The 26,608-nt window shown below is 47.0% G+C and overlaps 1 protein-coding gene across 4 annotated transcripts in view; it reads right to left on the bottom strand.

Moving 5' to 3' along the window:
• Nucleotides 1-26,608, bottom strand: part of NSD2 (nuclear receptor binding SET domain protein 2) — a 1,742,450-nt gene that overhangs the window by 1,460,313 nt on the left and 255,529 nt on the right. For all 4 annotated transcript variants that reach the window (XM_069632133.1, XM_069632132.1, XM_069632134.1 and 1 more), the window contains exon 6: nt 17,685-17,829. In XM_069632133.1, coding sequence (XP_069488234.1) covers nt 17,685-17,829 — 145 coding nt within the window. The remainder of the gene's footprint in view (nt 1-17,684; nt 17,830-26,608) is intronic.

Consider the following 26,608-nt stretch of genomic DNA (forward strand, 5'->3'; position numbering starts at 1 on the left):
ATGCAATAGGTAGGCCAAAGTCAATGGTCTAGAGTCTTGTATAAGTAAAAATGGTTCTGGTATTTAAACGGAAAAGTCTTTGCCATGGTTCTCAGAAGTAGTTCACGGAAGAAAGGTTCATATGTCGGGTCAGAAGCTGACTAGGCCTGCAAGTCGCCAAAGTTTCACAAACTTTCGCAGTGAGAGGTAAGTTCTCTCGTCGGGTTTTCACAGTACCTTAATTTTGAAGACAAAGATGCAGCTGAAGACTTCATGTTCCTGGCAGTTCCTGCAGATCTCGCTTTTCCTTAGCCTCAGTCGTAGGCACAAGAGGGAGGACGTCAGGGGGACTCCTGCACTGCACGGGGACTGGTCGCAAAGCTGGCAAACCGGTCAATTCTTCGATTCCGGTAGCTGTCTTCAAGCACACAAACTGGTGTCCTTCTCCCTGGTTATTCGGTTTCCTGCAGCACTGAGGAAAATACAACCAGCTCAGAGAATGGTGTTGAGGTGGCTTATGAGTTGATTGGTCCTACCAACTCAAAGGAAGAAATTGTCCTTGAAGGGCTTTCTCCATCGAGATGAACTTGGTGATTCGGACCGGCAGCAGGGCTGCAACGGGAAAACCAACAGTCCAGTAGTTGCAGCAGCGGTCCACTTTCAGCTTGTCTTTGGTTCTTTCGTTCCAGTGGTCGACTCTGCCTTTCAAGCCAAGAGACACGCCTTTTAAACAGTTTTCTCCCATTCACTCCAGCCTAGCTGCCACTCACCCAGCAGGGTGGCTGTCCTTCCGGACAGTCAGCCAGCCAGCCAATCACGCCAGAGTGCATTTGGGTCTCCTAGAAGACTAAGCACAGGGAGGTTCTGGCACCTCCCTCACTTCCTGCCCACCCCAGACACTCTAGCACCAGAGGCGGTCTTTAGTCCTGAAGCCCGCCTAAGGCGTAGGAACAAAGGGACCAAACCTAGTTTGGCGCGCAGATACAAACTCGAGAAGGACCTTTCCAAAGAGAAACGGCGAAAAAAAAGGACCAGGGCCTGTTTTTTAAAAAGGGAGCTCAGGTGCCATCTTAAAAGACATGGCTCCCACGATTTAACGCCACCGTTGTTCGCAGTCGGGCAAAATCATGGTAGTTCGTTGTAAAATGACTGCGACCAGCCATTTCGATAGGAAAGGGTAGCATTTGACTGTTACATGAGTTTCTAGACACAGGGGATACTAGGTAACCCCTCCAGCACTCGATTGTAAGATAGGGTGTGCTGGGTCTAGGAATTTAAAAAGAATAAAGTAAATTTAACTTTACTTTCTCTGGGAAACTGTAGTTTATCCCAGAGAGGGTATGTAAACCTTGGGACAGCCTAAAAGGCTTCCCGGGGTCACTGCACTGAGCGTGCTGTGTGACACACATGAAAAGATGATGCCTATGGAGTTATCTAAAACCCCATAATCATAGAACATAAGAGTAAAACGCACATCAAAATACATGAGAGAGTGGAAAAAAAGGCTTGCACTCTTTCCAGGTAAAAAAAATCAAGTCCTCAAAATCCAGCAAAGTTGCTGGGGGTCTCTAAGGTGAAGGCAATTAGCACTGTTTTGAGAATTGCCCCTTACAGTGGGTCCACAGTGGCCACTGCAATACAGGGGCTGCATGGAGGCGGCAGCTCTTCCCACCTTCACCCCCACCTCCCGACAGGGGAGAGGTGGTTCAAGCACCCAAGCAGAGTACCTGGAGAGGGCAGAAGGTGGCCTAATGATTGGCAGCAGCAAGGCAACACTGCAGGAAGCCCGAGTCAAAGAACAACTACAGTGGCAAGGGAGAGGTTACTGGCAGCCCTCAGCCTTTAGGAGCTAAGGCGTTGACCCTGAACTCCCCCATGTACCCAAATAGCTGCAGCAAGGGTCTACAGGCTGAATGTGGGGGCCCAAGGGTAAGTAGAGGAGTGCATGTCCGGGTGGAAGGTGCTGAGGCCAAGAGGGAATGAACCACACAACGCAGAAGGCAATCCGCAGTTGGGACATGCCGCATACCTGGTGCAGCAGACACAGGTGAATAGCAGCACCGGAACCGCTCTCAGCGCATGAGCAGTAAGAGCGACGGTCCATGACCAAGTACACAAAAACCTCCTAGTCTGGAGATATCCAGGAACCGATGGCCGCAGTCGTATGACATCTCAGAACTGGCAAATAGAGAAGATGCTCACCAAGCATTGGGGGTGGGGGAAGAGACCTGGCAGCTAACTGTCACAGACGAACGAGTAAGGAGGATGCCGAACAATAAAGCATGCAAGCGCATTGTGATAATTCTGAAGAGATCATCCCAAAAACCCTGGCCTGGACCACTACTCATGTGGACAGGGAAAGGCAGTCGCTACCTGACCCCGTGGGTGGTATTATGTGGGCGGATCACATGGGAAGGGATTCAGGTCAGGGGGAATGGGAGACCCTTCTAGACAATTTCCCTAATGATCATACAGTGTTATTGTAAAGTTGATAATTTGTACTAAAGAATAATTAAGAACATTATGGACTTCTAGTCCCACAGTGCTCTTAGTACTGAGACAAGGAAGAGGTGCCCAGAGTTAGTAAACTATGGTGAGCAGTCTAGGTGTTGTAATGACCCACATCTGAGGGGGACATTTAAAGGCCTTTCAGGTGCAGACAAGAAGGAAATAGCAGGGAGATGCTGAATCTGCTGTTATGGTGGCAGTAGACCGCTGTGCAGAAGAAGTGGCAGAAGTTGGGACTCTTAAGATATGCAGAGGATGTGCAGCAGGAAGCAGTAGTGAAGCGGTCCAGCCCAGGACAGAGGCTCACTACACATCGTAAACTGCTCCGGTAATGGCTTCATACCGCAGAAGCTCCAATGAAGGTAGGTGCGAGAAGCAGCAGACCGTCCAGAGCAGGCAAAGGCAGAGGCAGTCCTGCAGAATGAAGCAGGAAGTTTACCGGCGAGTCAGAAGGAGATGCCAGGGCATACTGTTAAGATGGCCTGAAGTAGGTAACACCAGGACGCTCTGAAGGAGCCCACTTAGCAACAGTTGATATTTTGAACACCAAACAAATGAATAAAGGCACACTGGGTGCAGCTCTCCTAATGAGGAATTCCAAATAGGCGAATATTTTAACTGCATTGCCAAAGAGAAGCAATACAAAAGCAAAGTAGACAACTCTCTTAAGGCAGGGTTTCAAATCGGGGTATGTTGGGGAGAATTCTCAGGAATGTGCCAATTCCCTTCTACCTTAGAGACCCTTAGCTATTTTTGCTGGACTTTTATTTTCTAACCTGAGAGAGTGAGACCTTTTTCCCCACTCTCTCATGTATTTTTCTGTGATTTGGACTCAGCGTTTCTTTTTGATTTTAGAGTCTGAAACTCCATAGGCATCATCTTTACATTGTGAAACACAGCACCTTCAGATTTCCCAAAGGTTTAGATACCTCCTCTTGGTGAAACTACTGTTTCCAAGAGCAGTGAAGTGAAATTGACTACTTACATTTTGTAACTTTCTAGACCCAGCACACATTATCTTACAATAGGGTGCTGGAGGGGTTACTTTCTACAGTTAATGGCTGGTGGCAGTGGTTTACTTTTTCCTACCATTGTGTGTTTCTACCGTGGGCTGCAATTGGAGCTGCAGTAGAGCACCCATGGGTGTCCATTTTGTCAAAATGGCCCAGGCTTCTTTTCTCGGGATTTCCTGTTGGAAAGGTCCTTCTTGAGATTTACTCTGCACGCCAAACCAGGTTTGTACATTAATTTGTTTCATCTTTGGTGGGATTCCCCAGTGACGCCTGCCTCTGGCTCCAGCGTGTCTGGCAGGGCAGGAAGTGAGGGACGTGCCCAAAACGCCCTGTGATTAGTCTCCTTGTTTAAAGGAATGCACCCATGGGTGATTGGCTGGAGGGCTGTCCTTCAAGGACAGCCACCCTGCTGTGTTATTGACAGCTAGGCGGTGAATGAATGGGAGAAACCTGCATAAAAGGCAGGCTTTTTGAACTTGGCAGAGAAGCCTGCTGCAACTTCTGGACTGTTGGTTTTCCTGGTGAAGCCCTGGTGAAGCCCTGCTGCTGTGCTTAAGCTCTGAATTCGTCTCGACTAGAAGACCTGCAAATGACAACTTCTCCCCTTGGGTTGGTGGGACCAATCAAACCCCAAAACGAGCTCATTGGGAAATCCTCTGAGCTGGTTGTACTTCCACTGATGCTGCAGGAACTGATTGCCAGGGAGAGGACTATCAGAATCGAGTGAGCGTCTTTAAAATCGTACTCGAGCTCCAGGAAGATCCTCCGGACTCCCAGGAAGCCAGGCTGACCAAGCCTGAGCCACCTCAACAGAGTGCTGGAACCCAGATGCGAGGAAAGTCCATCAAGGTATCCGAGAACCACGGTAGTGCTATTTGCAAGAGTCACTAGGAGCTGAACCTGCGAAGTGCCGCTGATACGAAGTTTACCCCTTGCTGCCGCCTACATTCAATTTACAGTGCAGGAGTCCCCAGATGTCCTCCCTCTTGTCCCCACGACTGAGGCCGAGGAACAACAGAATCTGCAGACCTACACAAGAACAGAAGCCAGCTGGTAGCCATTTATTCTAACCAAAGGTACTGTACAACTAAGGGGACTTACCTCTTGTTGTGTAGCCTTGCTAGTTCTCAGTTGAGACTTATCTTGGTTGCTTTTGCAGAGTTGCTTGCAGCTTTGCCCCTCACAAGCCTCCCAGCTTGTGGCCCTACAGCGATTTCATTTTTTATACAAAGACTTCTAAAACATTGTGCAAGACTTGTGTGCAAGACTTGTTACCTACCTGCAAGAAGTGCTTCAGCTCACCTAGAATTTAGCTCAATTAATCTTGGCTGTCCAGGTTCCCTGAAAGATTCTGCTTACCTCTGACTTTGTGCTTTGCCTTTCCCCCAGGAAAGGGTTAATTTACTTTGCATTGGAGGGTTCAAAAAGTACTTACCTGCTTAAGAATATTTGTTAACCATTGTTTTATTTCCTCATCTTCTCCATTTGACACCAACCTATTGGTATTGCTCTAAATGTACCAGTGATATATTAATGTCCACAGTGCCGTAGTTATTTACGTCACTTCAGAGTATAGGAAGAATCTGTGTGCATCCCAAATGGCTATTTAAAAAACACTTTGTTTCTTTAAATCAGTAAAGTATATTTCGAAGGGATTGTGTCCTCCGACGTATTCCTCATCTTAGATATCTCCTTCCAGCTCTGCTGGCCTCGGAAATTTTTTTCTCTAGAGGGCGCTGCGCGTCGACGTCCTCCGAGTCGATGTCCTTCGACAGCCGCCGTATCGACGTCATCCTGCCTATAAAGGCCGCGCGCAGCGTCCGTTGCTCAGTTCCGTTTTTCCGCGCTTACTCAGTGCATCAGAATACCGTTGCTCAGTTCTTAGATTAATCCTATTTACCTCGAGTTATTCGATCCGTACTCGATGGCTTCCTCGTCGGAACCGACAACTCCTCGATCCGGCTTCAAGAAATGTCGAGATTGTGGGAAAAAGATGTCGTTGACCGATCCTCACAGAGTTTGTCTGTGGTGTTTGGGAGCTGAACACCATTGTTCGGAATGCGAGGACTGTATGTCCATGACAGCTAAGGCCCTGAAGGAGGGTAGGGGGAAGTTGGAGAAAGGTAAGACTTTTAAAGCTTCTTCTTCGTCGAAGTCGAGACATTCGTCTCCTCGTCACCATTCGCGCTCCAGGTCTCGGAGTGGGTCTCATCACTCCTCGAGATCGAAGCACTCGAAGAGGAGACGTCGAAGATCCCCTTCTCCGTCTTCCTCTGTTTCGCCAAAAAGAATCCCTTGCCCCACGAAACATAGTTCCCGGGCTGAATGGGAGGAATTCCGAAAAAATATGATGAGCGTCTTCGAGAAAGTGGCCTCGACCCCCTCGAAGACTGCCGAGAGCGATGCTCTGGTCGAAAGACCCAAAGGTCAAAAACGCTGCGAGTCGCAGTACCCGGCGAAGGAAACCTCTCGAGCGCGTCTCGAACCCTCGAGTAGGACTATGACCTCCAAACCTTCCTCGAAGGTTCCGTCGACGCCGTCGACGAGGGTTCCGTCGAGGTCGATGTCTTCGATGCCGTTGTCGAAGGGACCTTCGACACACGGGTCTGTCGACTCGACGCCAGCTTCGACACAGGCGTCGACGCCAAGAAAAGTCACGGTTACCACACATCCAGTGACTATCCCCAGGTCCTCTATGTCGATGGCTTAGAGATTGTCGAGTAGAATTCCATTTCTGTCGAGGTCTTCGAGGCCTCCGCCTTTGTTTTCGACGCCATGCTCCAAGCCTTCGACATCGGCATCGACGTTTCCGAGGCCGATAATGACAAGTTCGGCACCCTCTGCCTTGGAAATGGGATTTACTCCCTGTATGAGTTCAGAACAATTGAGAACTATATCCTCAATATTAGAAAAGGGTGAATTGTCTGAACAGGAAGACACATTTGAGTTACAGGGACCTGTAACCCCAGTTAGAGAGGAATTTTCCTCTGAAGAGCGCAGGTTAAAGGATCTTCATGATTCCTTACATGAGGCAAGTGGGTTAGACACTTCCCCTGAGGTGGAGTTTGCTAAGCCAGACCCAGGGGAGCATGCTGAAACCCCCTACAGAGCCTTAATGGCCAGGATTACAGAGTCCATGGGGTGGTCTGCACCTTCACAATCTTTCCAACAAGATGACCTCACGGATATTCTTGACAAAGGCACACAGGAGGATCCTGTGGTGCCTTTTCATAAAGCTCTTCAGAGAAAGATCATGACAAACTGGAAAACCCCAGATGTAGTACCAGCAGTAAATAAAAAACTGTCTACAAAGTACAGGGTATCTTCTACAGACCCAGAGTTTTTTTCTAACACCCATCCCCAGAAAGTCTGGTGGTACAGGCAGCATCCTCTACCGATGTCAAGACGGCTTATCCTACTGTCCCACAGGACAGGGACGATAAAAAATATGATGCTATGGCAAAGAAAGTCTTTTCAGCATGTAGCATGGCGTTAAAATCTGTTAATGCTACTTGCACCCTTGCTAGGTTCAGCCATACACTTTGGGAGTGTGCTTCTACAGCGGCTGACTGCATCCCGGAGGGAGAAGAAAGGGATGCGTTCCTGAATATTATACAGGACGGTAAAGACGCTATGTGCGAATCCCTCCAGACGGGCATTGATTCGGCTGACAGTATCAGCAGAGCAATGGCGGCAAGTACATCAACCAGGAGATTTGCTTGGTTGAGAAAGTCTGGTTTTGCCCCAGATGTGCAAGCCAGGCTCTTGAACATGCCATTCGATGGCTCTTCTTTGTTCGGGAAAAAGGCGGATGACAGTTTAGAGAAACTGCAAACTTCAAAAGCAGCAGTAAAATCCCTAGGAGCTGCAATCCGTCAGACTCCTTTTCGTCCCACAGGAACCTCTGCGAGGGGCAAGTCCTTCCGCTTCTACTCCGCATTCGGAAGAGGTAGAGGACTACCGGCTCAAAGGGGTCAAAGAAGAACTACCCAAGGTGGACGGGGTAGATATTCAAAAGCCTCAGCAACAGCAGGTGCCTCTTTACCCTCGGCATCTGCATCAGCCGCCCCAAAACCACTCTGAGGACTTCCCTCACAGGACACCTGTAGGAGGCAGGTTGACTCAACATCTGGCCGTATGGCAGGCTATCACGTCAGATGCTTGGGCATTGGAAACAGTTGCCCAAGGTTACTGCCTGCCTTTCCTACGTATACCTCAGAGTCATCCACCGGGGATCAGCTCTCAGAAAGCTCCAGATCCGCTCCTCTTGCAGGAAATTTGGGACCTGCTAGAGAAAGGTGCCATAGAACCGGTACCTGTAGCGGAGAGGAACAAGGGCTGGTACTCCCCTTACTTTCTCATTCCAAAGAAAGACGGAGGACTGAGACCCATCTTGGACTTGTGAGAATTGAACAAATTCCTCAGAAAAGACTAAGTCAAGATGGTCACTCTTTCTCAGATCCTCCAGGCCCTTCAGTGCCAGGACTGGTTGGTATCTCTGGACCTTCAGGACGCTTATTTCCATGTGCCTACCCATCTCAAACACAGGAAATACCTGAGGTTCCCAATTGGCAACTCTCACTATCAATTTCGAGTGCTGCCATTTGGGCTGACCTCCGCCCCGAGGGTCTTCACCAAGTTAATGTCGGTAGTGGCTGCAAGTCTAAGGAGGGAAGGGATTCACGTCTACCCCTACCTGGACGATTGGTTGATCAGGGCCGTTTCTCCGGAACAAGCTCGGATCCAGCTAAATCACGTGTGCCACTTCCTTCACAGACTGGGCTTCTCCCTCAATTTAAAGAAGTCACAAATGATACCATCGCAGAGACTCCAGTTCATAGGAGCGATCCTGGATACTTCCCTGGGAAAAGCCTCGCCACCAGAGGTGAGGGCTCAAGATATTCTACAGATGGTTACCAAGTTCCAGCATGCCCAACGTCTCCCAGCCTTCGACTTTTTGAGGTTGCTAAGCCTCATGGCATCCTGCATTTTCCTAGTGCCAGAGGCTCGCCTGAGAATGAGATCCCTCCAGTGGGCAATGAGGACTCAGTGGTCACAATTCTCAGGGGGAATGACAGATCTTCTTCAGGTTCCCGGCAGGGTGGCTCGAGACCTTCAGTGGTGGGCCTGTCAGGAGAACATTCTGAAAGGAGAACAGTTTTGGCAACCCTGGCCGGAGATAACAGTAGTCACGGATGCCTCACTCACGGGGTGGGGAGCCCACGCCAACGACTTGACCATCAGCGGTCGTTGGTCTCCATCGGAGTCCAGACTACACATCAACCTGTTAGAGCCGAGAGCCATCAGACTTGCGCTGAAGGCGTTCCTGCCAGGTGTACAAGGGAAGAACGTCCTGATAATGACGGACAACACGGTGGCCATGCATTACCTCAACAAAAGAGGAGGCGTAGGATCACTACCCCTGGTCAGAGAGGCGTTGCAGCTCTGGTTTAGGGCAATCCAAGAAGGAATCTCTCTATCGGCAGTTCACCTAGCTGGAGAGAAGAACTTGACAGCGGACGCTCTGAGCAGGCAGAACACAGTCTCCCACGAGTGGGAGCTAGCTCAGGAAGTCCTTCAAGAGATCTTCGCCCTTTGGGGAACCCCTCAGGTAGATCTGTTCGCCACCAGCCTGAACAGGAAATGCGACCTGTTCTGCTCAAGGGAATTTCCCCTGAGCGGAGCTCTGGGAGACGCGTTCATAGTGGACTGGAAGTTTCCGCCTCTGTACGTTTTCCCACCGGTCCCTGTCATTCCTCAAATGATCAGGAGGTTGAGAAGATTCCGGCGAACCATGATCCTAATCGCCCCGGATTGGGCCAGGAGAACGTGGTACCCGGACCTTCTAGACTTATCCATCTGCCCTCCAATTCGACTTCCACTCAGAGAGAACCTACTCTCACAGAAGGGAGGTCAGGTTCTCCATCCATACATCAAAACCCTCAACCTTCACGCTTGGCTTCTGAAAGGCTGAGGTACAAGGATTGGGGCCTCCCTGATGATGTTATGGAGGTGTTGCTTTCGGCAAGGAGGCCAGCAACAAAGTCTTTATACCGCTGCCGTTGGAACAGATTTTGCAGCTGGTGTAGAGAACAGAATATCAACCCTTTTGCATGTGGTACACCAATGGTTTTGTCCTTCCTACTATATTTGGCAAATTCAGGCCTTCAAGTTGGCACCATTAAGGGCTATCTCGCAGCGCTATCCATCTTTAAGCGTACTGCGGAAGAGCCTTCCTATTTCAAATTACCCTTGGTAATACAGTTTCTAAAGGGGTTAACCAATGTTTATCCCCCAAGACCATTCCAAGTTCCCCTATGGGATTTAAACTTAGTACTAACTTTCCTGATGGGTACACCTTTCGAACCTCTCCATTCTTGTTCGTTAAGATTCCTTACCCTTAAAACAGTTTTATTAATAGCACTTACATCTGCTAGAAGGGTGAGCGAATTACAAGCTCTTTCTTGTAAACCCCCTCATACAATATTTCACAAAGACAAAGTTGTCCTGCAAGTGAAGCCTAATTTCCTCCCAAAGGTGGTTTCTGAATTCCATATCACTCAGAAGATTACCCTACCAACTTTCTATCCTCCTCCTCACCCGGGGAAAGAGGAAGAGAGGTTACACAGGCTAGACCCTAGGAGGGCTTTAAGTTTTTACATTAGTAGACTAGCCAGGATAAGACAGGCAGACCAGCTGTTTGTAGGTTACACAGGTCACAAGATGGGGTTACCAATAACTAAGCAGACCATTTCCAGATGGATCATTCTAGCCATTCTGGAATGTTATAAACTGGCAGGGAAAGAGCCCCCTCAAAACCTTAGGGCTCATTCGACCAGAGGTATTGCAGCTTCATCGGCCCTCAAAAGAGGCGTGCCGGTTAAAGACATATGTGCGGCCGCTACATGGTCGTCTGTCCATACCTTTACACGTTTTTACAATCTGGATTCCTCCTCCAGTCAAGGGACTAGGTTTGGAAGGGCTGTACTGCATTCTATTCATCAATAGAAGACAGCGTGAAGTCAGTACTCCCTCCTCCGATAATAGAATACTGCTATGGGAGCCTATCTAAGATGAGGAATACGTCGGAGGACACAATCCCTTCGAAGAACAAGTTACTTCTTACCTTGTAACGTTCTTTCGACGGGATGTTCCTCCGACGTATTCCTCATCGACCCTCCCATCCATCCCTGCAGTTTTACTTCCCTTGTTGTTGCAGCTTACGCTCCTTCAGGGTGATTAGTTAGTCCAGAAAGTATTATTGTGGGCTACAAAACGGAACTGAGCAACGGACGCTGCGCGCGGCCTTTATAGGCAGGATGACGTTGACGTCGATACGGCAGCTGTCGAAGGACATCGACTCGGAGGACGTCGACGCGCAGCGCCCTCTAGAGAAAAAATTTTCCGAGGCCAGCAGAGCTGGAAGGAGATATCTAAGATGAGGAATACGTCGGAGGAACATCCCGTCGAAAGAACGTTACAAGGTAAGAAGTAACTTCTTCTTTTGTGTAACATATATATTGCTATATAAAGCACAAGAGAATGTTTAGGGATTGCCAGCTGTGAGCTGCCCAATACAATAGTCGCACTTATGGAACACACCGCTTCTTTACGGAGGTAAGATTGAGACAGGTACAAGTCTCTGGCTTGACTTTCAAGCTTGTGTTAATGCACTGTGTCGTGCTAAAAGGCACATGTTGGCCCACTAGGGGCTAGACACATGTCTGCTGCTCTTCGGATGAAAAAACTGGAGTTTTTAATGGGTTTTCTCTGTCAGGCAGGTGCAGGCGTTTATAAAAACAGGGAAGAGAAGGTTATTCGGTGGGTTCCTCTCTTGGAATTTCTTAGTATTACTGGACCCTCAAGAGTAAATTTGTAAAAAAGGGATCCTTATCAGTAACAAGCTGACTCTGTGCTGTATATGTTGGGCACTAGATCAGTTATTCTTTAAGCCGACCGGTTTCTGTGGTGCAATGTAGCTATAGAGGGCATTTTACAGAGGGCATCAGATTGTGCGTCTTCTTGGTTGCAATGGCAGCATTGTCTGCACTACTTGGAATCCTCTACCCTTTCCATGTGGATGGTTGTCTAGCCCCGAGTGGGCCAACATGTGCCTTTTAGCATGACACAGTGCATTAACACGAGCTTCAAAGTCAAGCCAGAGACATCTATGTTGCTCCCTTTTAAAGAAAACTTTCTCAACTGACTGATAAATAATTGTTTGTTCAAGAAACCCTGAGTATAAGTGTTTATTTGGATACTGATCACTGTGAATCTGTAATAACCCTACAGCTCACATGGAACACTCTTGAGATACGTCTGGCTTCTCAGTCACTCTACCAACTTGTGTAGTACATGCTGGTTTATAGTGAAAATGTTGAAAAAATAAATGTTGGAAGAAAAAAAAATGTCGGAAAAAAAAAATGCCGAATGTTTTTTTTTTTTTAATGGGTGGGGGTTTCCCCCAACCCCCTGTTCATTTTTTATAGCTAAACACAAAAAACATACAAATAAAAAAAACATTTGATTTTTTTTCTCGACTTTTGACATTTTTGTTTTCGACTTTTTGCAGTCGACATTATAACTGCACACCGTACATGCTTATACCAAAGGTTGGGTTAACTATTGCCAAGAGGTCAAGGCTGGTGTAGTCTCCCACAGGGTACTTCATACAATCTTGCCTAACAGGGGACATTGTAAAATGCATTACCAGCCGCCAATAGGTAGCACAGGTAGAAACCAAGGACTGCAGGAGCAAACCCCTCCTTGTCAAAGGGATCAAGGAGGAGAGAACTGTAACCTGCATTACCTGTGGCATACAGAACCTGAGGAAATCATTGTACTTTTGTGAGATATCCATTTGGAAGAAGATGTAAGCCAATTGTGTTAGAAGTTAAAAGGCTGAGCAAACCAGCAGATGCTCCTTCAAATCTCCTCATTGATTCGATTGGGACGAGTTTGCATTACCACAGAGTACAAGTTGTAGTAGTAGTTTTGTCCTGGCAGGCAAGTAAACAAGAAAGGTGACAAATTGTAGTTAGTCCTGGCAGGCAAGTGTACCAGGAAGAAATCAAGAGCTGTGGTTCTGTTGGAAAAAAGTGTCAATTCCACCACCTTGCTTTGATGAACTTTTGCATAAAATAAAGTGATTGATGAACCGTCCTGACTAAGAACTTCCTATAAAGAAGAAATAGGATGTGCTAACAAATAGATGGCTTGTGGAGAAAAGGACATTTAGATTTGATTTCTGAATTAAAGTTTGGAAGAAGACTTGATTTATCTAGCAGGAGATTATGGAAGTATTAACAATTCCTTTCGAACTCTGAAGAAATCTTTGAAAGTGAGGAAATTAATTGAACCACTGAAAAGATATATTGCATGCTAAAGACTTATATCCTACATCGAGTGGAACTTCATTACTTAAGCAAACTTTCCTAAAACTGAAATTGTTCCAGAGAATCCTTAATTGATCCAGGGGAATGGAATCTACCCTGGTCAGAAGGATTAATGTTATTAACTTTCGAGTTTGACTTGTGTTGTGAAAGTTTAAACTGCCAAACAATTCCTACATGATTTTGTTGTGTATATTAGTCTGAGGGTCAGATACCTTTGGGACACTAGGTGTTTATCCTGTAGCCTTAGTTTGCTAGATAGGGACTAAGGGTATCCTTCATGGGAGGCCACCTAACATTAGGGGGGACTTTAATACCACAACAAACCCAATCCAAAACAAGACTGGCAGCCAATACTCCAGATTTTAAACATGCACGATCCCTGCTGCATATAAACATATGGAGGTTCCAACACGGGGAAGAGAGACACTACACCTTTTTCACCCATGTTCACAGGGGGCATTCCCAAATCGAACACCTTCTGATCCCTAGGTTCCTAGACCCCATGGTGTGAAACACTAGCATAGGCATCAGGGTCCACTCGGACCACTCCCCAGTGGTGGCCAACTTGCAGGTAGATTGACTACAGGCCCCCTCCCCTAGATCCCCATGGAGGGTGAAAGAGGCTCCCAGAGACATGGTTATTTGTAGGTAAGAGACAGACCTAATAGACTCATACTTTGACATCAACATGACACAGGAGATGCCACACTGTATGGGATGCCTTTAAAGCCGCTGTGCACAGAGGAACTTATTTAAAAAACTACCACTTATACTTGTTTAAAGGAAGAGATTACAAAGGAGTTGGAGGTCGAGGTGAGGCAACGGGAAGCAGCCATTAAGCAAAATACCTCCCTCGAACCCAAAGACCTCCGCACAGCACGGTGTAAATTAGAAGCTCACCCCTCAGACCGCACTGCACAAGTGCTAACCTATACCAGACAGGGCTACTATTCCCACAGGAACAAAGCAAATAATCTCCTGAACTATACATTGCAGAAGGTCTGGAGTAGGACCTACATAGAGGAACTAGTAGATAGCAGGGGCAACATACAAAACAGCAAGGAAGCATTAAGCTGACACTGGGAGGAAACCGCCCTCGACTATCTAGGGGGCCAAACTAACGAGGAAGCAGGGAAGTCAGAGACATAATTTGGTACCACTACTCAAACAGCTTAGAGGAGATCTTGGGCATTGGATTAGTCAGGACATTTCACGTACATGGAGGATACACGCCTTGAAAATTAAGTAGGTCCCCACATTGCATTATATCCCTATTAAAATCCCTCAACGAGTTCTGCAGCCACTGCAGAGGAATACTTTTCATTTCATATGTAAAAAAAAAAAAGCCTCCCCAAATAGCCCGACGGGTGATGTACCGTACTCTGACCCTTGATGGGTTGGGGAAGGGGTATGGGGGAGGGGTATTTGGGCAGTGTTCAAGATCTGAATAGATACTTGAGGGCTACTCAGATGGCACATATATACACACTAGCAGTACCACCCAGAGTTGCCCGGGTCTGCTGCGGACATGCACGTGGGGTCTGCTATAGCCTTGTTTATGTTTTGTTGCATTCTTAATTATTTTTTTAAGAAAAGAAATGAGTATCACAAAATCGGCAATCTCCCGAAATCGCCTAAACTGATAGGGTAGGGCCGGACCCCACCCTGTGGGGGGGCCCATGGGTACGGTTGGTCAAATTTCAATATCACCATTACACCCCAGACTAGTATGCTGACCTTGGGCCGAAAATTCAACCCACCAACTGTTTTGGGGTTGGAGCCAACCCTGAACAAACACTTTCACAAATATATTATAGATCGATGACTGCACAGCTCCACAGACAGACTGGAGCCAAATTGAACAGTCAGCCACAGAGATCCCATGGAGGGACCTTATTGTTCTGGGAAGAGAAACCCACAAGGCTGGAGGATACCTGGCGGAGTGGACCTCAGTCTCACTGTTTTATTGGGAAGTTGCCCAAAGATTATGGCGGATACAGCCGGGCAATGGCCTCTTCTCTCCAGTGGTGGGCAAACCGAATTTCACACTGGGATACAATCACACAGCCTTTTGGAGGTGGGTGATAGGAGCCTGAAAAACCTTGGGGACTTATCTGCGAGACCACCCATAGGCTTTCCTAGAAGCCAAAGCCAAATTCAACTTCCCCGAAGTGGATAGGTTTTCCTATATACAGCTGTGCCACTGGTTGGGAAACAAAGCCGTCAAAGGGGCACAAAGTAGGCAACCCACAACGCTCAACCGAACAATTAGAGAGGATACACGAAGAAGGAAAATATCTAAGCTCTATTGCTTGTAAAACAGGAAGGAGGGGGAAGAGATGACTCTAAAAATCCACTCTAGATGGTACGATACCCCACACAGTTGGCATGGCATCATACCGGATTATTCGTCAGAATGTTGGAGGGGGGTGCGGTGAAGGAGGCATTCGTGACCACATGTGGTGGGGATGCCCAACTGTCCTCATCCTTTGGGAGGCAATATTGGCTGGGATAAAAGAAATAACGGTTGCAGTCCTACCTCTAGACCCCCGGATACTCATCTCATTTTAGGGGGCGCTTGGAACGCAGAAGGAGAACACATCCCTCTTAGCCACCCATGATTCATTACACATAACCTGAATTCCACCAGACTTACGACAGCCCATTGCTGGAAGAGCCAAGAGGGCCCCACGATGAGTCTATGGTGGACCAAAGTATAGTATGCTTAGGCACTGTAAAGGAAGTTTGCAATAATGCAGGGGAAATTCCGAAAATTTCAGAGTGAATAGTCCCAATTCGTACCTTTCTGTTCATCCACACTAGACCAAATCTATTTATGTCCCTAACCCTGTCGTGGGACCTTGACAATCGCACAGAAACATAATAGGGTTAATTGCTGCCTTTGTGCTGGAAGATTGATATATGGTTGCAAAGTTATGAGTAGTTCTCTTACTTTTCAGCGGACTAGTAGACGAAAAGCAGGAGCCCTGCTAATTAAGGATTAATTGAAACTGGGACTGACGCAAAGTTGATCTTACTGTACACGTATTAATGTGTTAATCCTTTGATTTATTAAATTAAAATTAACAAATAGAAAGTGCCAAAGTTACCATGCATTGGCCTTTGTGAGCTAGAAGAGTCAAAACGTAGATTGTTAGATGTTCAGTAAAGATCAACGGTGTACCAGCAAGAGCCAAAAGAGGCATTCGTAGTGTTATGAATGGGAATCGAATTTGGGTGACCATTTAGACCGTTGTACTTGGATCAGAAGATGCCGCTGTTTGTTACAAATAGAGACACCTCTTCCAACATACATGCTTTTGTTGCATTTTGTGAGATAACTTATCAAGTGAACAAGGAAGAGACTAAAGGATCACTTTCAGCGTGCACCTCTAAAGGGACTGTCTTGTCTACTGCTTTTGGAGAAGGTGTATTCACCGGACTACTCAAACCCAGGTGTTTGCTACAGAGATTGTACACGTTGGCATCAAAACACTTCAGTTTGAGTTTACTTCAGACAAATGAGGTATATAGGATAAAACGAAAGAGACAACTCATTAGCAATCTCATTTTGCTGCCCCACCACTACCAACTGCATTTATGCACTCCGCGGCACTCCATGCCGCTGCAGCGTTTTTGGCTCCACAGATGGGTATAACAGACAATAGGGTCCGTAAGGAAACAGCCACCCAGTCTCTTCGTGCTTCTGCACTCTGTTGCAATCTTAAGGGTGAATATCCCAACTTCTGGCATAAACCTAACCCAGCTCATGTGTTGCATTTTATTTAGTGCTCACATTTACAGACACCATATCTCCCAACCCCTCCCTACAACACAAGAAAACAGCTAAAGCACTGCATGTAGTCCCCAAAAATACTGAATCCTAAACACTGAAACAATGCTTAAGTGGTGAGAATGAGGGGAATACCTAAAAAAGGTATAATGCCAACTCTGTATGCAACACAAGTTGATATTAATGGATTTAACAAGTTGTTTACCGAAACAATAACAAAGGCATAAGCTTAAATGATTGGATATGGATGCTTTATATTTAAAGTTTCCATTCAGGCAAGGACTATTTTCTTTCCAATAGGAGTAAGAATTAATTTTGAAAATATCCATGCGCAACAACTGCTTGTGTGTCTACATTAATTTAAGTCAGAGAATTTAAAAGAGGTTCGACATTCTGAAGTCAACTCCATTAATCTAAATTGTCCTCATTCTGTTCAAACCATATTATGGTAAGCATATGCCGTGCAAAAGATGGTTTCAGCTATGCATCTTCTAATGTCACATGCCCTATGCCACCCTGTTCCTCCATAAATACCTAGTCTCAAGGTTTACACATTTTTAAGATCGTGGACTAAAGAGGCAGATAGTCTCAAATAAACAAAGGGGATTTTTGACGGCAGGGTAGAAAAGGCTTCTGAAAACTAAGATGCACAAGCATTCTAAAAGGACGATAGAAAATATAGATTGCATTGTATAATAGAATACCTTTTTTTTCGAGCAGGTCACATTTAAATTATCCAGCTTTTTCATTTAGCTTTAATGCCGATAGCTTATTCAGAAATAATCATGTAATCAAGAAAAATAAGTGCAACTTCATAATTATCTTAAACACGGCTGAAGCGTACTGTGTCAGAACCTGAATTTACAGCTTGGCCACCATTTCGCTCTACCTCCAGAACTTCAAAATTAAAACATGAAAAACAGAACACTAAAACACGTGTAGGTTGTACATTGGCAAATCAAACGTAGTTCAAGACCAAACTTGTTTCATGCTTACCCAAGTCTTGGTCTTTTTTAGGAGAAGTCACAAGGGCAAATTTTGTGTTGTAGCGTGCCTTCTGTTTTGGACTAAGCATGTTCCATTGCGATTCCAGCAATTCTTCAACCTCTTCACTGGTGTTGTCAGGATGTTCATTCATCACCTAGAAACAAAATAGTTTTGTGAATATTAAATAAATGCAGGTGTAAACACAACCATTCAAAAAAATCTGCACAAATCATGTGGCAAAGTACATACATTTTGGCCTTCACATGTATATCGCCTTGCTATTTTTGGGGAAAACATTTACTAATTAGGCATTTACACAGACAACTGGTAGAAATTTATATTACTATTCTTGGAATGGCTTATCCCAAATACCCTGAACATTATAATTCATCTCTCACTTTTAGCCCCTGGCCAACAAGCAGGGGAAGGTGGGTAGGACTTATGGCAGAAAGGAGACTAAGGACTATGACTACTGTAGGCACTACGGTGAGTAACTTATTACTCATACGTCGTGTCCCCTTTCCTCCATCCTTATGAGTGATTCCACTGAAAAAGTAAACTGGGTGGTGAATAATAGTCTAGCTAGAGGCAAACAGGGTCCGGAGGACTGCCTGCCCAAACTCAGCGTCCTTCCTTTAGCTGATGTCCAAACAGTAAAGGCTGCAGAAGGCTGAGGGACAAGCCAAGTAGCCGCCTTGCTAACTGTCTCCCAGGAAGCATGCCTTCGCAACGCGACCGCTGTGGTCTTGCTCCTCACAGCATGAGTCCCATCTGGCAACTTTTTACCCATGGCCGTGTAGCACTCAGAAATGGCCAGAACCATCCAGCGGGCAATGGACACCTTAGAGGCTTGAGGACCATCCCCCCAAACTTGACAAACAGATTCGGTCTTCCATAGCTGCTTTGTTTGTGAGAGATGGAATTTAAGCACCCTCCTCAGATCCAGGGAATGCAGGGACCGTTCCGCGTTTGACTGGGGATTGGGAAAGAAAACCGGTAGGCAAATCTGATTCAGTTGGAAGTGAGAGACTACTTTCGTCAGGAACTTTGGATGGGTGCAAAGGACCAGCCTATTCTGGTGTAAGACTGTAAATGGCTTGCACGCCTACAGCTCGCTAATCCTCCAGGCCAAAGTGAGGGCCACAAGCAGAGCAGTCTTCAGCGTCACCCACTTAAGGTTCAATGAGGCCAATAGTTAAATCGGCTTGCACTGAAGTGCAGAAAGCACCACATTCAGATCCCAAACAGGATGTGGATAGCAAGCACTTGTGGTTGTCCTGCGACGCAAAGAGGTCGATCTGTGGCGTGCCCCACAGGAGAAAGAGGGCCCAGGACGTTGCTGTCCAGTTCTCATTTATACATGTTGAAGCCCAGCTGACTCAACCAGTCTACTTCTGCATTGCTTTCCCCAGATGATGAACTGCTCTGAATCAGATGTCCTGCGCCAGTCCATTCCCAGATCGAGACCGCCTCCGTGCAGAGTACCCTCGACCTGCTCCCCCACCCTCACTCCTGATTGTTCAGATGGAACATTGTCGAATAGACTATCCTGACGAGCACTGATCTCCCACTGCCTTGAGCTACAGAAGATTGATGTGAGAGTTGGCATCCTCCCCAACCAGTCGTCCAGGTAAGGATACACCCCAGTCAAACTTGGTGAATGGGCGGGGGGGTGTCCATTTGAGGCCGAACGACAGCACCTTGTACTGAAAAAAGGTGCGACATGATAGTGAACCATAGAAGCTGTCTGTGCAGTGGACAGAAGAACCGTGGATCCTGACCATAACTTCATTGTTTCTTCCCGTCCAAGACAGGGGCAGAGGAGAGAGAACTAAATAAAACCTTGTGGTGTGTTGCTGCTTTCATCAACGTGTGCTGGGCGGCCTGTGGGGCTGCCAGGTTCTGCTCTCCTGAAAGCCTGAAACAACACCCCCCACCCACCCTGAACGACCGCGGCTTATGGTCAAATCAGACCTGGATTTGGGGGAAGGATTTCTGCCTGGGCTTGGCCAAAATGGCCAAGGATTTTGTCAGTTTGGGTCTAAGACTTCGTCGTCAGCTCATTTGTCGATGAGTGAAACCGATCCGAACCCTCAAAGGAGAGGTCAAGGATCCACTCCTGAACGTCAGTGGGAAAACCTGGTGGCGTGCATCGACTCAGAGACCGGCACACAGGCACACCTTCCTGCCAAAGGACTCTAGTAATTTGTCCTCCTTGGAGAGGCAATTGGTCGCAGAAGACTAGGACCCCGAAGGCTTAGAATATAAAGATGCCACCACCAAATGCATCTGGGGGGGTTTTACAAAGAGCAGCACCATGTCCTTCGCCATCTGCCAAAAACGACCAATATGCTGCTTGCTCATTTGCAAATTATCACCCGGCTTCTTCCTCACCTTTGAGGCAAATGAAAGGATGCCCTTTTGAAGAGGGATGCCGGACCTACTGGCTGCTTTGAGAGCCAAAACGTCAGCCAAACCCCGGCTCCTGCTGAGCCTGCTCCGGTTGAAGGAGCCCCAAATAACCTGCAAGCCCTTGAAGCCGATCATGGAAAGCCTTAACCGAGGCAGAGGCTTCGAACTCAGCCGTGATCAGTGTCATCCTGGGAGGGCACGTCGGCCCGCTGATCATCTAGACAGACTGACGGCTTGTGTCCTGGACAACCAGAGCCAGTGGCAACGTAGCCGGAGAGAGTGGCAGGAACGTAAGGGACAGTGGAGGCATGGCCGCGGGCACCAGGAACATGGCAGCCAGGGGCTGTGGCAGGGGCCCCAGTGGGGGAGGCCGCATCTGGGGCACCAAGTCCAAGATAACATTTTGAAAGTAACCCGACCTCAGTTGTGACCTCATGAGCGTTAGGAATCGCTCGATAAAGCAGTCCTCACATGCCGCATGGCACTGGGAGCACATGGTTGTTCCAGAACCCGCAGGGCACTAGACGGCCTCGAAGGTTCCACCCCTAAAAGGGGTAGCCTCACAGTTGGATAGTGAACAGGTACCCCTGTGGTAGCCAATTGACCCAGGCTTGCCAACACCCGGCAGGGGAGAGGCTGATGCTGCCCTGCATGGCACTCTCCGATAAGAGACTTTAGCACCCAGGGGCAAACATCAGGACCCAGACCTAGCCTTGCTGCTTCTACCACAGTCTTGAAGGACAACCTGGGGGCAATGGCACCTCCTGATGTAGACCACACATGGTCCTCTTGTTGTGCCGACTCCAGCGTGGAAGGTGGTGCCACATGCTTGGCAGCCATTTTGGGGTCCCACGGCCGGAAGTTGAATGCTCAGGGCCTCCAACCGGTATGGCCCTGACCGAGCTTCGGGGACCTCAGATTGGCCTCTGGAAGGTGTGCAACACTCAGAACGACTGGTAGTCCTCTGGCGCGGTCCCTCGACTTCAGAGGTCTCTGGTAGGCCCTCCACTCTCTGTGCAAGCACCGGTCGTTGAAACGCTCCAAGAAGATGCCTCCACCCTCCTTTTTGAGCTAGAGCCGGAAGGTCCCTCGCACCCCAGTGTGGTGTGGAGCACCTGGGAGGCAGACCCAGTAGGGCCCCTGTGCCCCTAGGGCACGTGCGCCGGTGGCATTCACGGCCTCTGGCCTACCTGTGGTACAAGAGCTCGAAGGGCCACTCCCAGACTCGTGACCCCTCAGGAAGGAATCACTGTGCTGGGGTGCTTTATTGAAGAGGTGACTAGCCTTGTTGTGACGTGATGCTTTGGAGACCAAGTCCTTCAGATGTCCAGGCAGCAGTGTTGAAAAGCTCCCTCCCGCGAGCGACTGTTCTTGAGAGAACATGGAGCAATGGCCTGCATGCTGCGCACGTGTCCCAACGGTGGTCGGGTCTAGGGGTGTCACGGTATTAGTTTTATGACGGTACAATAACCTTCTTGCCAATTGACGGTATATCATGGTTATCGCGGTATAGCAGGTGGAGTTAACTAATCTTAAATATTTTCTAAAAGGTCATAAATTGTCAGATTTATCATTACAAACAAAACCAGGCACCCAGGTCCAGAATTGGGCTTTTCAACATACTTTCCACTGAAATGCCACCCCTTGCTTCCACCAAACACAAACACACGTGTGGAGAGGAGGGGGGGGGGGGGGGCTGCTGCGACTGGCAAAGCAAACTGAATAGCTTTTCTTAAGTGGTCATTTTGGCTTTTAGCTCCCCCACTGGCTACTGGTGAAGATGAACATGTTGCCATCTTGATAACCTACATGCCACAGATCAATGGAATCTGATGGTAGTATACGCTTGTCCGCATACACACACACATGCACACGCACTCTCTCCTTACGTTACAGCCTTTAGTTTACTTCCGGGCCAAAAGGTGTTCAGTAATCACGGACATGTTACCCTTTGGCATGGCAGCAGGGAATACCCACAGAGATGAGTAAATTTCGCAGTGTGACTTATTATATGTAAATTCAATGATAGAACCAGCGAAAGCCCCTATTGTCATATGTTTAGAAAACATTATCCATTATAGATATATAAGCCCCAAAGCCACCAACCGAAAGTCCCGGGAGGATAGCTCAGCGGCAACGTGTGCGCCTTGGAAGCAAGACGACACGAAGCAACACAGGTTCGATCCCCGGGTCCGCGCTTAGAATCCTCTGGGTGTTTAAGCACGCTATAAATACGCAACTGAGACAAAAACAATTACGCAACTAAATAAACAAAAACAATTTCTGTAACAGCGCCTCGATGCCTGCGGGCTGTGTGAGCGCTTTAAAAATAAATGTAAATTAAAAAAAAAGCAAACCCTTTTCCTTCTTGGCACTGTATTTATTCTTCCTATTGCTAACATACTGATTTTGTGTCAGGCACGTGTGGTTTATGGAATGGCATTAAAAACTGCTCAAACTGAAACGACTTGGCAGACGGCACATCCAACAGTGCAAGACCAAGATTGCGCAGCACTTGCTTACTGTAGCCTTTCCAAATCAGATTGAAAAGCACACTTAACGGTATGAACGGTATACCGGTATAAACAATGTGATGGTTATTATTGTTCAATTAATTGGTTCACGGTATCTTTAACGGTATACCATAATACAGTTACATCCCTAGTCGGGTCCCAAGCCCTAAAAGCAAAGTCTGGGAGGGTCTGATGCCAGGAAGGAACTGTCACACAAGCCTCCCCTGGAGAAGCCTCCTTTGGCCTACATGTGCTGGGGAAGGAGAGGCACTGAAAGGAAGTAAGATTGAAAAACGAAAAATATCAAGGGAAGCTGCAAAGCTCCTAAAAAGAGGCCTGCGCAAGCTGCCAAGGCTGTTGCTTTCCAAGTGGAAAAAGGGACATAGGCGAGGCTATTCTAAATTTAAAGGGGAAGCTCATGTTTTTCAGTGCCAAAAAGTTCTGGTACCATCCCCACCCTGAGGAACGCCCATGAGGATGGGCAAACAGGGATGGGATTTCTGAGTATCGAGGTTACTCTGTTCCAAGGAAAGGCCATCTCTTGAGCAATGTCAGGAATTCCATAGCCTTGCGTCGGTCTCCAATTACCCCTCATGGGATTCAGCCAACCTCCCGGGTCACTGCAAAATGGCAGTCGTTGAACGGACTAATATGATCTTGGTCCAGTTGGCATTAACTACATTTTGCAGCAATAAGCGCACAGTGTGATATGTGCAACCATGGGCATTTAAGGAACAGCACTAAAGAACTCCGATTACCCTCAGGATTAAATATCTACATGTCAGACTAGTATGTGTGCCACAATGGATTCTTGAGTTATGGATTGAGAATGGATTACCTTGCACTGCATTGATGAATGATTTATGGACTGATCCCCCATCTCATATTCGCTCCTCGTGGCGATTTCCACTTGATGACACTGAATTCTGGAGGAAAACTGAATATTTCCAGGTTATTCTGAGAAATGGTAGGGGTTTGAATGTCTTCATTATGTGTTTTGCTTGCAGAGTTCGGGGCATTCTGTTTAGCCCCCACCTCTTCCCTCTGGGGTGCAATAGACAGGATAAGCAAACTCAGATTGTCTCAACGCAAATTCTTTTAACAGTGATGTTGGTTGTCTATTCAAAATTCCCTAAAGTTCTGCCAATTTCGGAGAAGGAAGGGACTGATCTCCACAGGATGCTTGAATCATCCCATTGTTCAGCTACTAGCAAAGGTTTATTTCATCTGACAAAGATAGTACCCCTGAGAGAACTAGTCTAAAGATGAAGATCAGCATCCAGACTGAATTGCACATATCTAAACAGTAAATGAGCAGGATAGCAAATTGTGTGACTTTCCAGAATGGAGTTTCAGTTGCTGAAAGATCTCGGCCAATGAATTCTTAAAACAAACTGAAGTTCCAGGACTCTTATTACTTCAAGATACATGTACTATCAAATCAAGTATGTCGATTAAATCTACAGACAAAATAGAGCGAGTCATACCTTGATTGGTGTTCAACTTTGCAAGGCAGCTTCCTTTCTCTTAGGAAGCCAAAATGACTTTGCCTCCAATGCTTCAAACGATATCAAGTCAGCTAACTTATCAAGGTTGTCTCAACTTCACAGATCGACGTAGACAGGGTTCGAGTCTAAAATCTATTCCTTTGAGATGCCCAAGGTTTTCCCTTTATAATACAGAAGATGGAGGGGCTAGCTGTTTACCCTTTTCCAGAGCTTCAGTTACTCCTGCGGATTCAGTGGGGCTATGACTATACATCACAACCAGAGATCGAGAAAGGCAAGACTTTCTGGGAGGCTAGTTAAACCAGAGGAGTTTCAGGTGGAACACTGGTTAAGGCCTGCACAGCGTTCCTACATACCAAATTGCAAAGCCCCTTTGGATGCAATTAAGAAACATTGTGATCACTGTGTGTCAATATCCACTCTGTGCTTTTTCTCTGGTAAGCAGTTATTTTGAGGTTGTACTGGTTGAGGAGTCAAAGTATCTTCAACAGGAGTTCTAGCCAAAACTGAAGAAGTAACCTAAGCTTACAAAATTTCAGCAAAAGACTCAGCAGATTCAGAAATCCAAGTTTCTCCGGCCATCCATCCATTGTAGTGGCGAGACACTGCAAACCATGGCTACCCGGCCAACCTTCCTATCACATTAAAGACCAACCACCTTTTGAAAGCCAATCGGGCTTATCAGACCATGGCCAGCTACTGAAACAATCATATTGATTTACTCCAATATTCTGTCCCCAATCCCAACCATTGGTCATAGGAGCTCAGGGGTGTGCAAGGGAGCAACACAGCTCTTACCTTGTATAACCCCTTGTAAGCTGGAAAAAAAAGAACTTTAAAGAGGATCACTGCACTTTGTCAACAACCGGCATGTGCACACTGGAATTCTGGCGCTTGTTTGGTGCAATCCAAGGAATATCACACTGGGGAAAGGGGACTCTCAGGGCAGAAGAATAGTCGAGCAGGTTAGTCATGTGTGGGTTTAGGGATGTGTGAGGAACTCACAGTGGCAACAGTAAAGACGGACAAAAGTGATCACAGTTCAAGGGTGTTTATTAAACTGTATGCAGGTTGGGAAAGCGTCCAATATAAACCTAATTTTAAGATTCGGAGCAAGCACCGACCATCAAATGAAAATAAGGCCGTCCTTGTGGCGTCGTATCAAAATAAAAAGGGCCTATACTAAGAAGCCTATTGCCAAACCTTACAACTAATACAAAAAGAGTGAGGGGTGGTTTTCAAGAAAAGAAAGTATTCATAAATAATATGTCAGGATGCGGTAGCTTGCATCTCCCTTCCCCACGTTTTGAGCACAGGGTAAAACGGGATCTTGGAGCACAGTACACACTCAAGTTTTCCCAGCACGAGTAGACAGTTCCACTTGCAGCTATCAGGACCGTCGGATGGCCAAGTATCGTTTCTCTTGAAACTCACTTGCATTCTAGGGCCTGACATTCAATAAGAAAACAAAAGTTCCTTCAACAAAATGAAAGTTCATCTCCTGGTTTTACTTAAGGTGAGGATTATCCCACCCTTGTTCCCCGTCTTCTGGGCGCTGACCCCTAAAACAGTTTCTATCGATATGAAGACCTTTGGGGTTGTGGATTCCTGGGCCTGCGGGCCAGACAAAACAATCAAGAAAAATAAACAAACACAAAGTTCTGGTCTTGTATTTCTCGGGTGACAGACTCACCCCTGGGTCCTCCCTTTCAGGCACTGACCCGTCACAAATTATACTCCACAAATCAAATAACTGTTGCTTCTCTTAACGGACTTTGGGTGATGGCTTCACCCCTGGATCTCCCTTGTTCGGGCTCGTATCCCACTCGACTGTTACCCTCCCTCTACCGGGTTTACTATGGCTTTTCCAACATTCGCTACTCGCAATGTCTTTTTAAACAGTTCCAGTGGACATACCTCAGCCGGGTTCACTTTTGGGAAATGCACTGTTTCTTGGGACCTTAGACTTTGCCCCCTTCTCAACAGCATCCCTCTTGCGGGTTCACACTCGCCAACTTCACATTCATATTCACTTTGTATCTTTACGGGATTCACTTCCCTTGCTTTCTTTTGTGGCAGGTTTCACTTCCCTTGCTCTCTTTAAAGTTTGTAGGTGAAAGGTTTTCAACTGTTCAGGGATTTTGCTTGACCCCCTGTATAAGCACTTTGACCTATCTTGACGGCTCTCCTAAGGCCTCCTGGTATTGGTAGTTTTCACTCAGACGGGGATCGACCAGAGTTTCTTGGAGCAGTACCCACATGGTGCCGGTCCCCTTTTGCAGCTGGTCTCCCCTTTATAATCTTAGAGTTCTCATTTTATGACTAATTCACCACAGCCTGGTTCTTATCGGCTCTCCGGTCGACTCACCGGCTGTGATGAACCGCTTATCTTTAGTCTTTACTGGTGTCAAGGCCGGTATCACGGAAGCACGATTCTCCCTCGCTCTGGCTTATCAGCGTCGATCCGCTCTGTGTACCATTGACATCTGTTGCAGCACAC

The sequence above is a fragment of the Ambystoma mexicanum genome, chromosome 6q (assembly GCF_040938575.1).
Source record: "Ambystoma mexicanum isolate Mex_15411 chromosome 6q, UKY_AmexF1_1, whole genome shotgun sequence".
Taxonomy (NCBI): domain Eukaryota; kingdom Metazoa; phylum Chordata; class Amphibia; order Caudata; family Ambystomatidae; genus Ambystoma; species Ambystoma mexicanum.